Raw genomic sequence first — 14,454 nt, 5'->3', positions numbered from 1 at the left:
ATAGATGATGGATATGGTTTGAAATATCTGCCCATTGTCGATGTTGAGGCACCTAAATTTTGACCTTGGGAAATTGGAGCAGAACCAGGTTAATGTAAGAGAGTTTGATGGTGTGCAAAGAGACACATTAGGGGCAGTGACTTTGACCCTTCAAATGGGCCCCGTGGAGTTTAGTGCGCAATTCCAACTATTTCACATAGTTACTAGCTACAACCTTCTTTTGGAAAGGCCGTTTATCCACATGGCTGGAGTCATCCCCTCTACTCTCTATTAAATGATGAAGCTTGTATGGAAAAATGAAGAGTTAGTGATTCACGGCGAGGGAAGTCACTCGGGCAAGCAGGTGTCGGTCATTGATGAGATGCCGCAAGGTGATGACTTTTACATAGTGGAGCTGGTGAATGACACCAATGAGGATATGGCTCGGCAGACCCCCATGCCAGCCGTATACAAAATGATAGCCACGGTGATTCTACAGAATGTGTTCGAGCCAGGTTTCGGATTGGGAAGAGATTCCCAAGGAATTATTGAGCATGTTCCGGTCCTTGTTAAAGGATCCAGATATGGTTTGGGGTACATCCCCACAGATGACGACATGAAGATGAAGAAGAAAATGGATCAAGAGTTGGCTAAGCTGATCTCGCATCTGTATCAATCCTTTCCAATCCGGGAGTATGCGGAGCCTGAAGACTTTGGGGAAGGAATCTGTGACCTCTTCGAGGAGATCAATGCTATTGTCGAGGAGGAGGTCGAGTTAGCTAGTATTCGTGATGCTGAACCAGGGGAGGTGCTGCAGAACTGGACTTCCACGTCGATCCTGATGTCCCAAACTCTTTGGTAGAAAGGAGTTAATTTGTGCACACTAAAATCGGTGGTTGTCCGGAAGTGACCCGAGACCCACCATTTCTGCATTTTTCTTAATTGTTCAAGTTATCGAATTTTCGTTGTGATGTTCAAAAGGAAACATAGACCCATGCCATGGCCAAAGTTTGGATTTTGTTTTAAATGAAAGCATTTTTTTTAACTTTACTTATTTAGTTGTTTGTCATACTTTACTTTCCTATTTTTGTCTGTTTATGATTTCAGTAACATAAATTACAGACCTGCCAATGTCATGGGCTAAATGAACAAAATGAGACAAATGACGATAAGGTTGACGACTATGAAGAAGAAAATGGGGAACCAGATTATGTCACCGAGGAATTTCGGCAGTTTGAGAATCAGCATAAACCGAATCTAGAGGAAACAGAAATAGTGAATTTGGGAGATTTGGAATGTGTCGAAGAGGTTAATATCACCACCCACCTGAATGAAACTCAGAAGGAGAGACTGTTTCATTTGATTGCCGAATACAATGATGTGTTTGTTTGGGAAGTCGGTGATATGCAGGGGTTGAGTACCGATGTCGTATCTCATAGGCTACCGATCAACCCAGGGTTCGAGCCTGTGAGGCAAAAGACTCGGGAATTCAAGCCTTAACTTAGCATGAATGTTAAGGAAGAAATAACCAAGAAAATTTAGTCTCGATTGGTTGAAGTAGAGCAATATCAAACCTGGTTGGCCAACGTCGTTTCGATCTCCAAGAAGGACGAGAAAATGAGGATTTGTGTTGATTATAGAGATCTCAACAAGGCTAGTCCGAAAAATAATTTTCCGTTGCCAAATATCCATATTTTGATTGACAACTGTGCCAAACATGAGATGCAGTCTTTTGTAGACTGTTACGCATGCTATTACCAAATTTTGATGGATGAGGAAGACGTGGAAAAAACAGCTTTCATTACACCTTGGGGTGTATATCACTACAGGGTGATGCCGTTCCTCTTCAAGAACGTCAGTGCCACCTACATGAGAGCCATGATGACTATTTTCCACAACATGATTCATAAGGAGATTAAAGTGTACGTTGATGACATCATAATCAAATCCCATTAGAGTTCGAATCATTTGACACACCTGAGAAAATTCTTTGAACGTTTGCATCGGTACAACTTAAATTTAAATCCCACAAAATGCGCTTTTGGAGTAAGTTATTGAGCTTGACCCCTCCAAGATTAAAGCAATTCAAGAGTTACCTCCGTCGAAAACGAGAAAAGAGGTGATGAGTTTAATAGAAGGTTAAACTTTATTATCCTATTTATAGCACAATAAACAGTGGTGTGTGAGCCAATTTCAAATTGCTGAAGAAAGACGCCCCGACTAAGTGGTTTATTGCTATAGTATTGTTTCAGTTTGCATTATCAATAAAAAGCAGGGAAAAGATTATCTTAGAATTTTTTAATTTTCGTTCGTAGCCTTATGCTAAACTTAGTCCTATAAATAATAACTTTTTCTGTATTTGTAATTTCGTATTAAGAATGTATTTTATTGAAGGGCGTATATTTTTCTATATAAAATATAATAAATAGAATCATAAAAATAGTGTGTAAGGCATGTAAAAATTGACACTTAATTCCTACAAGAAGTCTAATTTTAAATTATTAATAATTAAATTTTTGGCACCTTAAATTTTAAATATTTCTAAAGAATTTTTCTTACATTTGCTTGTGGATTAAATCTATATTTTTAAGACAATTTTTATTAAAATTATGATGAGATTAAAGTTCTAAAGTAAATAAATGATACACCAAATATTAAAGAAGTTATAAGATCTTTTAACCATGACAAAATATTGCTCCTATTATATTTTTCACAAAATAATGTAAAACATATATATTTAACAAACTTTTAATTTAAAAAATATTTATATTGTCATGTCGTCTCTCCATTAAATTAAAATCCGTTTTATTTGATTAAATATTAATATTTTAATTATATAATGACATAACTTAAATACCAAATATTGCACTTTCATTCTTTAGTTATTTCCCTCTAATAAGTTTTCTTTATTTATAAATTTGAATAAATTAATTGCACGGTACTTAGTGAGAAGGAGAATTTCATCTTTTACTAATTAATGTCAAACATTTTATCTTCTTGAAATTTGTATTCTGTAACTATTAATTTAATATCAATATTTTTACTTTATTCTATGAGACAAGAGAGACATTTAAGGGATAAATTTCAGTAATTTTACTCCATTCTACGAGACAAGATTTTGAAGGAAGTTAATCATAAGGTAGTGTGCGTCTAAGTATTTTTTGCTACTTCATTTGTCTTTTAAAACAAATATAAAATTTATACATCAAACTATAATAAGAGGAAGACTAAATGCAAAAAAAATCTTCTATGAATCAACTATAATCATGAGTGTGTACTTCTATCTTTGTTTTTGCTACTTAAATTGTCTTTTAAAATCAATATAAAATTTATATATCTGAATTATAACAATGGGAGGACTAAATGGAAATAAAAATTCTTATATGAGTTAACTATACACTATAAGCATTTATCACTTTCTTTTTTATATATTATGTCGTAGCTCAAATACTATTTTAACAGAAATTATATAATTTCTTAATAGTTCATATATATATATATATATATATATATATATATATGTGTATATATATATATATATATATATATATATATATATGTGTATATATATATATATATATATATATATATATATATATATATATATATATAATACACTGCAAGCATTTATCATTTTTCTTTTTATATTTTTATTGTATCTCAAATACTATTTTAAAAGAAATTATATGATTTTTTAATTAGTTTATGTTCATCTCTATGGGGTACATGTGCAACACACATACTCATATAGTAGTATTTAGCTATATATATACATATATATACACAGGATTATATAAAGTCATTTATCAAAATAATATGTTTTTCTAAAATTTTACAAAACTAGTATAAACGTATTACACAGTAACGTTTTAGGATATATTTTATTTTTTAAAGTGATGGCGTCAGATTAATATACGTTACTCACACTAACGTTTTAAAAGTAAAACGTTACTTACAGTGACGTATATCAACCTAATGTTGTTAGTTTTTAAAAAATAAAATATACCCTAAAACGTTACCATTAAATACGTTTGTACTAGTTTTGTAAAATTTTAGAAAAATGTATTACTTTGGTAAATTGTTTTATATAATGACTTAGTTTGGTTAAAAATTCTCGCTTTCTTTGTAGATGACTTCGCGTTGAGTTATAGTTGTTATTTGCGGGTCTCGATGATATTTTATGTCGTTTGTCCCTATGTAGTGGCTGATGAAGTTATTTTGATTGTCGATATATAGGCTATATATCGTCGAGCGTAGTATTGTGTATTTAATACTAACTTTTTGTGCACAAAGTCTCAGGTATGTGGTGTTTAAATCTTCATGTTTCATTTAAATATTCTCTTATCAGTGTACTACATATAATATGCATAATAGTAATGAGTTATTTGATAGTCCAGAACAATTTGCGTTGGTTGATACATTTTTCTTTGGAAAAATTACATAAACAAAGACCTTTTATTTTATAATTACCAATTTTAAGTACACTTTTTATTTATTACCATTTTTGTCAACTTTTAGCTATATTAACTTAAAACAATTTAAAACCCATTTATTCCTTTTTTATACAAATTTTAAACAAAGTAAAACATATTATCGTTCATATCCTTTCTCGCTCTTTTTTTTCTTTCTCCTTCTCCTCGTCAAAAATTAGGGTTTCTGTTTGTTTTTTTTCTCCATTTTTCTGTACGAATCTTAATGGAAAAAGATCTTAGAAGAAGTCCGCGTCTAGTGACGCCTTCGAATCCAAAAATTTATCGAAGAAATCGAAAGAAACTTCAAGTTTCGTCTTCTAATTCTATGGATGAAATTCCATGTTTTAGTTTGGGTATATCACAAATTTCGGGAGAGAAGAACAATGAGGAAGAAAACAAGAAGCAAAAGAAAAGTAAAAAACGAGTTAAAGAGGTTAAAACAATGAAGAAATCAAAAAAAATATGTGTTACTTTGGCATCTACATCGAAGAAAATCGTTGACAGTGATGATGATTTTGAGGATTTACCTCCTCAATTTCAGTCAAAAAGTTTGAAAAATAAAGATGGATTGGAGAAGAAAAGGCTGGTGAATGATGGAAAAACACGAAATCGTTTACCCAAAAGTGTCATTCTACCAGAGAGTAGATATCCGGTATGTGCTAGTACTTCTTAGTTATTTGTTGTTTAGCAATGGGTTGTATGTTGATTGCTGCTTGTTTTTTAGATGTAGTATGTGAAATTATCTTTAATTCAACTTTCATTCAACTTTAATTCATTTTTAATTCAACTTTAGTTGAACTTTAATTCAACTTTAATTCAACTTTATTTCAACTCTAATTCATTTTTTATTCATCTTTAGTATGTAGTAACATATTTTTAATTCATGTTTAATGCATATGCAGGATCGTAAATTCTGGAAACATCCTGATGTTGTGTATATTTCGAGTAGGTGGTCATGTTACACTAATCATAGTGTCATTGAACAAATCAAACTATCTTTATCTGATAAACAACTTGATATGTTTAGGAATACATGTTTTGGGTACTTTCTTGACCTTCCAAAATCAAGCACACAACTACAACTTATTCATTGTCTTATAAATAGAGAGTTAAAACACACACCGGATAATGTGTTTGCTATTGAAATAAATAACAAAAAGTTATTTTTTGGTCTTAGAGAATTTGGGATAGTTACAGGCTTAAATTGTGTTGGTGATGGCACATCTATCAATGTTCCCAATTCTAGATGTAGTTTGATGAGTCGTTATTTTCCGGAAAAAATTACACTTCCAAAGAGTCATCTACGTGCACTGTTTTTAGCTAAAAAATTCATAGATGATGACTCGGCTGTTTCATTGGTTGTTCTATACTTCATTAATGATTTTTTATTTTCATATGAGGACAACGAATACCAAATTAGCAATAGAGATTTTTACCTTGTGGAAAGTGGAAAATTCAATTCATATCCATGGGGTTTAGATGTCTACAAAAAGTTGTCTGATTCTGTGAGGCATGAGCTTAAGTCAACACATAAGTACTATAGAATTGGTGGCTTGCCTCTTGCTCTTCAAATTTGGATATTTGAGTGTTGTTCAAAAGTTGATGAAGATATAGCTATTCGTGTTGCTAATTCTATTCCAAGAATCTTGAATTTGAAGACAATTGCAGAAAGTCCATGGTTAAAATATATTGAGAAATGTCTCTTCATGCCTACAAAAAACAAGGTATTTGTACAAAGTTAATACATTTTATTACATTGTTTATTTGAACTCAAGTTACTATATCTAATGTTATTTTGTGTATTTGGTTTTTCAGTTTGAGAACTTAGTGGCCAGTGAAGATGAAGTATCCAAATTCAGGCGTCCTGAAACTCGTGATTACCATGCTGAAATTTTGAAATTGGAGCCTAAAGGATCAAATCATGGTCTAGACATTTTGACCAATGAAGTCATAGAATTGAGAAAAGAGTTTGTAAAAGTATACACAAACTAAACTTTAGGCTTTTTATTTTAAAATTGTTATTTTTTTAAATATTTTCATTATGATTTAATATCTATTAGGTGAATGAAAATAACAAAGTGCTTGAAGAGAAGATTGATTTAGGATTCAATCAAATCAAAGAATTTGTGGTGAACTCAAACAAACAATTATTGGAGGATATTTCTTTGTTGTTTGCTAAAGTGGTGGTAGCAGCTCTGTTATTCGAGAAGTTAAGGAACCATCTAAGAAGCATGCTGGCGAGACATTTCCAGGTGGATTAGATTTTAATGGAGGTTCGTTTATATTTTCAGTAAATTTCTGTTATATTCATAATATAATTTTAATATATAGTTTAGTATTTTCTTCCAGTTAATCTATAAATGACACGAATTCGATATTTCATTTTTCAGTTAACTTTGATATGTTTTTTTATAATATGTTAATTACATATACAACATTTTCTCCCCGTGTTAATGCATCTGTAAATGAATCGAGAGGGAACGATGCTCATGTTAGGGGATCAAATCAAAATGAAGAATCTCAAGTGCTTAAAGCTACAGTTAGATTTGCTGATGTTGAAAATCTTGAAAGAGTATCAAGTAAAATAGGTAATGAAGGATTTTATACAAATATATTACATATTTCATATATTTTAATTCAATTCTGTTTTTTTAAATGTTCTTGTTATGTACAGATGAAGATGTTGCAGGAATTGCTATTGAAAAAGTTCTGTCAGAGGTTGTTGCTGATATAAATGGTATTCATTTTCTTAACTTCAACTAAACTTCTTTCGATTTATTTTGATAACATTATTAAAATATTTATTTTGCTTACAGTCCAAGAGGCTGCTGATGTGAATACAGTTGGGGCGAAACCTGATGGTAATGTAGTAAAAAAAACCAACATAAATAAGTGTTGCATCTGTTGATTGTAAATTAATCAATATATCTATTATATGCAGATGCAACAGAGGATTGTCAAAAACCTTTGCATACTTTAGATGACTTTATTTTACTTGATAAAGATCTTTCTCAGATTAATAGGACTGAAGAATCTTATCTAAAAAAAAGAGCCCAAGTTGATCAAAACAAAAAGAAAGTGTCACCGAAGAAACGTGGCAGAAAGAAAAATCCAGGAAAGTTAATAACATCTCCCTTCACACAACATTTTGAATCTGGAGGAACTTTATGTGTTACATGCAGGTTTTTGAGACAAAACATCCTTTTTTATATGCAAGCGGAGGAGATGATGAATCTGATTTGATCGATTCATTCACTAAGTGGCTTTATATGGGTACAAAAAAGAGGTAATTTATTTTGATGTTTTTGGTATAATTTTCCTAATTCATAATATATACAAGCTTAATTCAACTTGTGGAACGCTTTGTACCTCTTTTTTAGTTTCGTATTTGCCTCTTTTTTAGTTGTTTCTGTCTCGGTTTTGAGTATTTTTTTATTTTTGTTATGTTTTGATAGGGCAAAGAAACCTTATACAGATGCTCTTAATGTTATCAATCCAGCATTTGAATTGGGTGTCTGTACGGTAGATGAAAGACTCTGGTTTTTCAAATTGGCACATTCTGGACAACAATGGTGTGATGAGGTTTGTTATATAAATTTTAGTTGGACGTTAATATTTCTTTGATTCGTTCTGTTTCTTAATCTTGAGTTTGCCTTTGTCTCAACTAAAATTCTTTCTGTTTAGTTGTGTAGATAGATTGTATTTTTCATCTATTGAAGCTCTTTAGTTGTGTGACATTGTAATTCTATAGCTTGCAAGTCATTTTTCTTTCTGTTCTTGTTCCCTTTGTCTCTGTCTTTCAATAGGGACAAAAGCTCAGGATATTGCGCAAAGAATGAAACTTGTAATCATGTTCTTGTCATTTTAGCTTCAATTCTTTTCTTTTGAGGTTCATTGTATCATTAAGAATCCACATATATGCATATACATGAGCTAGAATATTATATAAAATATGTCAGCTTCAGTAAGTTACTGTTGTCTCTAAGTTTTTTTCTGGTAGAAATTGAACATCTTCATAAGTTCTATCACTGTTGTGTTTCACCAATATGTGATGAATGAGCCACACTTGGGGCGAAAACAGAGTTTTCCCTTAACTTTGAGTTGAAATTTCTGCACTGTTCTGTCACTATTCTGTTTCATAAGTTTTTTTTTCCCAGCATATTGATGTCATTTTCTATTACCTATGAAAGAAAGGAAAATATGAAACCAACAGTAATGTTCATTTTACGACGACTGGTTGTGTTTTGAAGACAAAGATTACCAATTCTTTCTTTAAACTTTGTGATGCTCATGAGGATAAGGAAAATTTTAAAGTTTTAGATTCTGATGATATTGCCCGGTATATCAGTGGACGTCGTTTGTTGGCAAGTACCTCGTGGGATAAAGTGGATTTTGTTCTTATTCCACTAAACATTAAAGAGAATCGTCACTGGATTTTTGTGGTGTTTGATATTGGGCAAAGGTCATTGGAGGTGTATGATTCATTTCCGGCTAGGGGTGGGGTGAATTTAGAGGTAAAAAATATTTTTGAGATGCTTTCGGTTGTTTACCATATTATCTAAGTGTGGTTAAGTTCTATGATAAGCGTCCTGAATTGAAGTCAACACCAAAATACAGTGAGATAAATGAGTTCGAGAAAATTGAGTTTCATTTCATAACTAAAGATGTTCCCAGACAAAATGAGGATTCACTGTAAGTATTATCAAATATGTGTTTTTTTAATTATTAAATTGATTTTTTGATAATAATTTTATATTGAATTTTGTAGGGATTGTGGAGTTTTCGTTGCTGCATTTGCGGAGTTTGTAAGTAATGGCCAACATTTTCAAAATCAACAAGTAAAGGCAGACATTGTCCGAAAGAGATTTGGAGCTATATTATGGAAATATGCAAGAAGCAAGCAAGAGAGTGACCTTCAAAGTGAAGACGAAAGACCAGTTAGATAAAAGAATATAGTTATATTAGTTAGTATGACTATGAAAACTATATAATGTAAAACAATTTGTAGTTACTATGGCTATGAAAAATTGTATTGGTCTATTTTGTAAGTCTTGATATTATATACCTAACTATGTTGTTTATATGTAAGTCTTCTATTTGAAGTTGTTCCTTCTTTGTGTCCTTATTGATCCTTTCTATTTGTACTTCCTCTAAGGAATTTTGTCTTTGCAGTTGGAATGCTACATATGTTAGTTTGTTTGGGAGCAACAAGCTGCTGCCCATGTCTATCCAACTTGCTGGAAGTATGCATGATTGAGTTTAAAGAAGTCAATGCTCCTCATACTTCTGTTTGAATGACACTATGAATGCTCCTGTAAAACTGGCAGGAAATGGTAGTAAAAAACTGTAATTAGGTTGATTTAAAGTTATAGTTTTATTTGAATATGTAATTTGAGTAGTAAAAAATTATAATTTTCGAGGTAAACATGAAACCTCAATAAGTTGTGAAAACTATAAAAAAAATCACGTATTGTTTTTTGGTTGCAAATATATGAACTTCTGTGTTACGAATTGATACTATTTATTTTTTTGAAATCCTATTTTTCTTTATAGAATTAGAACAAGACATTAATCTTAAAATTTCCACAAGTGAATTAAACCTGAATTAAACTTGAATTAAATCTATATTACACAAATGGTAACAATTGAATTAAACTTGAATTAAACTTGAATTAAATCTATGTTACAAAAATGGTAACAATTGAATTAAACCTTAATTAAACCTAAGCTAAAGTTGTATTACACAAATACTAACAAGTGAATTAAACATTGAATTAAAGCTATATTACAAAAATACTAACAAACCAAAAACATACCAAGCATCACCCAAATTCCCCAACCTGACAAATATACTCAGCAAGACATTTCCAAGCCTCAAGCTCAACTGAGTTATTCCAGTAAACTATATCATTTCATCTATATATCATATAAAATGTAACTATACACATAGAAACATTCCAGTAAGCTGAATAACATGAGATTGCACAACTAAGAAAGCATTCTATTAAACTGAATAACACGAGATTGCGGAACCAAAAATATAGACCATATAACCGAACATGATCCAAATTCGTAGAGTCAATGAGCTTCTAAAACAAACTAATAAACAAATTATTTTTTTATTCTTGATCATAAGGCCAGACATTTTTGCAAGTCTTCTTGTTGTGATCATGTTGTCCACAATTGCTGCATGTAGTTTTCGCCTTCTTGAATCCATCTTCTCTCAGTTGAGTATGTCTTTTATTTTTTTGCCTTCCCGGAGGTCACTTTCTATGAGGTGGAAGTACAATATCTTCAAGAACATGTGTTGGTGTGTTCCATGTACTTTCATTTGGCAGGGGATCCATTTGAAATTGATATGTCAACGATAAATTTTTTCTTGTATAGTAAGCCGAACAATATTTCTCATAACCAGTGTGTTTTATTGTTAAAACGGCCAAAGCATGTGGACATGGTAACTCATCCAATTGAAATCTCCCACATGTGCATGTACGTTAGTGAAGACATACTGTGAATTGTGTAATACCATCAAGTACGGTATACACATATTTATTTGTCTCTACAACCTATGAAAAAAAATATATTCAAGAGAGATGTTAGATATGAATCCGAAGAAAAAATACTAGCAAACAGATTAGGCATACCTTTAATTTCTTTGATGCAATTTTATTGCACCGCAATATATTTTCATACTTTTTTCCAAGGTGAAAACCTGAAAATGTCGCCTTTGATCTGTTATTGTTATTCCATTTCTGTACAAGTTTTCTCATGAATTCCAAGAGTTGCAAGACTGTAAGAACTTTGGCATGTCTTGTTCGTGAATTGACTGATTCTGCTATATTTGATGTCATCATCCAAGTTCTGTTTACTTCAGCATGCACACGCGACCATTTGTTGTATCCAATGTTCAACAAGTAATCTTTGATCCTCTTATCTATCTTCTCAACCATTGTCATACATTGATTAAATTCTGTCATGGTGTATGTTTTTGCCAGAGTAGAACAACTCAGTGACCCTTTGTTGACTTCTTCTGAAATTTTTCATTATGTTTTGCAGTAAGTGCCACATACATGCAAAATGAGGTACTTCATCATAAACTGTTGAAACTGCCTTAATAATGCTTGCATGCCTATCGGAAAGGATACACATCTCTGGTCTTTGACCAAATGCATCTCTGAATTGCTCAAAAAACCACCTCCAAGATGAATCATTCTCTGAATCGACAATAGCATAAGCAAGTGGCAATATACTCCCTGCACCATGTACACTTTTTTTAATACAAGTTTAATACATTTTTACTGCAATCATAATTCAATTTTAATACATAGTTCAAAAATTCAATATAAAAAACAGTATCATATTCGAAAGTCTGACCTGCTGCATCTAAGGTATTAGCGGTTAACAGTGTCCCTTTGTATGCTCCTTTTAAGAAAGTTCCATCAACAACTACAATTGGTCTACAATATTCCCATCCTTTTATCGAGGTGAACAAAGCTACAAACGCATATAAAAAACGGTCATCCTCTGATTTGTGAAATCTTATATGAGAACCAGGGTAAGTCGCCTCTAGTATGTGAAAGTAGCTTGGCAACTTTGCATATGATCGAATTGGATCACCCCGGATTAATTCAAGAGCTGCTTCTTTAGCTCTCCAAGCTTGCATATATGTGAGTCGCACACCATATTCAGCTAACATGTCACGTTGTATGTCTTTTGGTGTGTAATTAGCATCTGGTTCAGCATGTTTACCCACAATAATACTCCCAACAACACTCTTAGTTGCTAGCCTTTCCAATAATGAATTATGTAGCAACAAACAAGTGTGTTCGCTTTCAAATTCTCTAATCTTGAACATTTCAGATTTGTTCAAGCTTGAAGCTCGTAAACTCCAACTGCAGCTTTATCCTAGGCACTGTATCGAATAGCTGTAGAAAAAATATTAATACACAATTAATAATTTAAAGTGACTTGAGTTTAGGTCTTACCTTATTGCACTTGATCTTGTTGTCTTGAATTGAAAATGATTAAGAATGGAATGTCTTTTTAGTGCACTAGTGAGGACATATTTATTCTTATACACCTGATCTTTTTCAAATAAAGAGTGATTGGGAATAATAATGATGCCTGGTGCTAATTCTTCTAGCTCATCAACTTCCTCACATGATCCGAATCCAATTAACCCTATTGCTTCATCAATACCATTAAATGTATTAGAGAAGTATGAATTGTGTATAACCCTCATATCTCCTGAAGTGTCTGAACACAAAAGTGGAATGAGTGCAGCATTAGTCTCCAAGTTGACTGGTTCAGTTGTTGTGACACATAAAGGGTATCTTGTCATATCTCGATGTTCCTTTTTAGTTTCAAGATATACCTTTACCCCCATATCATTATGAATTTGAATTGGAGGAGACCTTTCATCAATTTAATATCTGATTTCAACTTTACTTGTTGATGTGTCTATTGACAATTGAGTAGCAAATACAGAAACGAGGGTGGCGAACGTTGACTCTGTGTGTATCAACACACCATCTGCCAAGTAGTTAATATATTTGTTGCTTGGATCCCATCGTCCATGAAGTAAAGCATCACTGCTATATTAGTCATATTTTTTCTGCACATCATTAAAGAGTGTACTACTATTATTAAAAGACTAGAGAGAGACATATAGATTAATCTGCTAGAAGAGCATCACTTTGCTAACAACTGAATTAAATCTTAATAAAATCTAAATTAAAAATTTATACACAAATGCTAACAAGTGAATCAAACATGAAAAGAAGTTGTATTACTGTAACGACCTGTTTAGTCGTTTTGAGCAATAAACTTCAATTCTGGAAAAACAGGCTGAGGCGACGGACCAAATGACGATCCGTCATGGGCACGACGGACCGTCACAGGGTCTCGTTTCAAAACACTTAGATAATCTGAAATTGGGTACTGAAAATCGACTCTCTGAACTTCCTGACGGAATGGCAGGACGGACCGTCACAGGCGTGACGGACCGTCATAGATTGTTCAGTGGAAATTGACTCTCTGACTCTTGCGACGACCTGCAGGACGGACCGTCGCAGGCACGACGGCCCGTCACAGGTTGCGCAAATTCCAGGCAGAATCGGATTTCCTTACACATTTTAAAGGACGTTTTTGGACTATTCCTTCCTTAATTATAGATTTTGTGGGTTTATATTAATAACTAAAATTCTTGGGGGTTAAAAGAGGTAACCCTAAGTTAATTAGTGGGGTATTATTGCCATCTTTTACACTTAATTATATGTTAAATAGGGTAAAAGAAAGAGGGTTTGAATAAAGAAAATAGAGAGAACAAGGAGAGAGAGAAATTGATCGATCAAGAGGCAAAAGGAAAAATCAAAGATTGGGAAATTGCTTGTTGATTCCAATTCTTCGGTGGAGGTAGGTTATGGTTTTCATGCTTTCATAAGTAAACTCTTAATAGTGAATGATATGTATTGGTAGTATTGTAAACCCTACTATATGCTTAATGGTGTGTTTGCATGAATATGATTATGTGATTGTGATAAGATAAGCATGATGAAAATATTGAATCCCAAATCTTGAAAAGAAACTTTTATATACATTATTAATGATGATGCCTTGGTATAGAAGAAGGCTTGATGAATTAAAGTAATGGGATTGATGATGCCTTGGTATAGAGAAGGCTTGATGATTTACAGAATGATATTAGTGGATCGGAGTGTCACGTTCCGACACATAGTATTAGTGGATCGGAGTGTCACGTTCCGACACATAGTATTAGTGGATCAGAGTGTCACGTACCGACACATAGTATTAGTGGATCGGAGTGTCACTTTCCGACACATAGAAGTACCGACACATGTAGGGGATCGGAGTGTCACGTTCCGACACATGTAAAGGATCGGAGTGTCACGTACCGACACATGTAGGGGATCGGAGTGTCACGTTCCGACACATAGAATTAGGGGATCGGAGTGTCACGTACCGACACATAGTAGTAGGGGAT

At 32.7% G+C, this 14,454-nt stretch overlaps 1 protein-coding gene and 1 long non-coding RNA gene across 2 annotated transcripts; one reads left to right on the top strand and one right to left on the bottom strand.

Annotated features, from left to right (window-relative positions):
• The first annotated feature begins 7,142 nt into the window (after window positions 1-7,142).
• On the top strand, window positions 7,143-7,482 carry LOC138338223 (uncharacterized). The gene is made up of 3 exons (XR_011211657.1): window positions 7,143-7,188; window positions 7,268-7,312; window positions 7,393-7,482. It is a non-coding gene; the product is annotated as an uncharacterized lncRNA (long non-coding RNA).
• Window positions 7,483-11,414: 3,932 nt separating this feature from the next.
• Window positions 11,415-12,306, bottom strand: LOC138338474 (PKS-NRPS hybrid synthetase cheA-like). The gene is made up of 2 exons (XM_069289438.1): window positions 11,826-12,306; window positions 11,415-11,704 (listed from the first exon to the last, which is right to left on the bottom strand). The coding sequence occupies exons 1-2, from the start codon at window positions 12,304-12,306 to the stop codon at window positions 11,415-11,417; spliced, it is 771 nt and encodes a 256-aa protein (XP_069145539.1).
• Window positions 12,307-14,454: the final 2,148 nt, after the last annotated feature.

This window comes from Solanum lycopersicum, chromosome 9 (assembly GCF_036512215.1).
Source record: "Solanum lycopersicum chromosome 9, SLM_r2.1".
NCBI classification, from domain to species: Eukaryota; Viridiplantae; Streptophyta; class Magnoliopsida; order Solanales; family Solanaceae; genus Solanum; species Solanum lycopersicum.
Note: the sequence above shows the minus strand (reverse complement) of the source record. Positions and strands in the feature narration are given on the sequence as shown.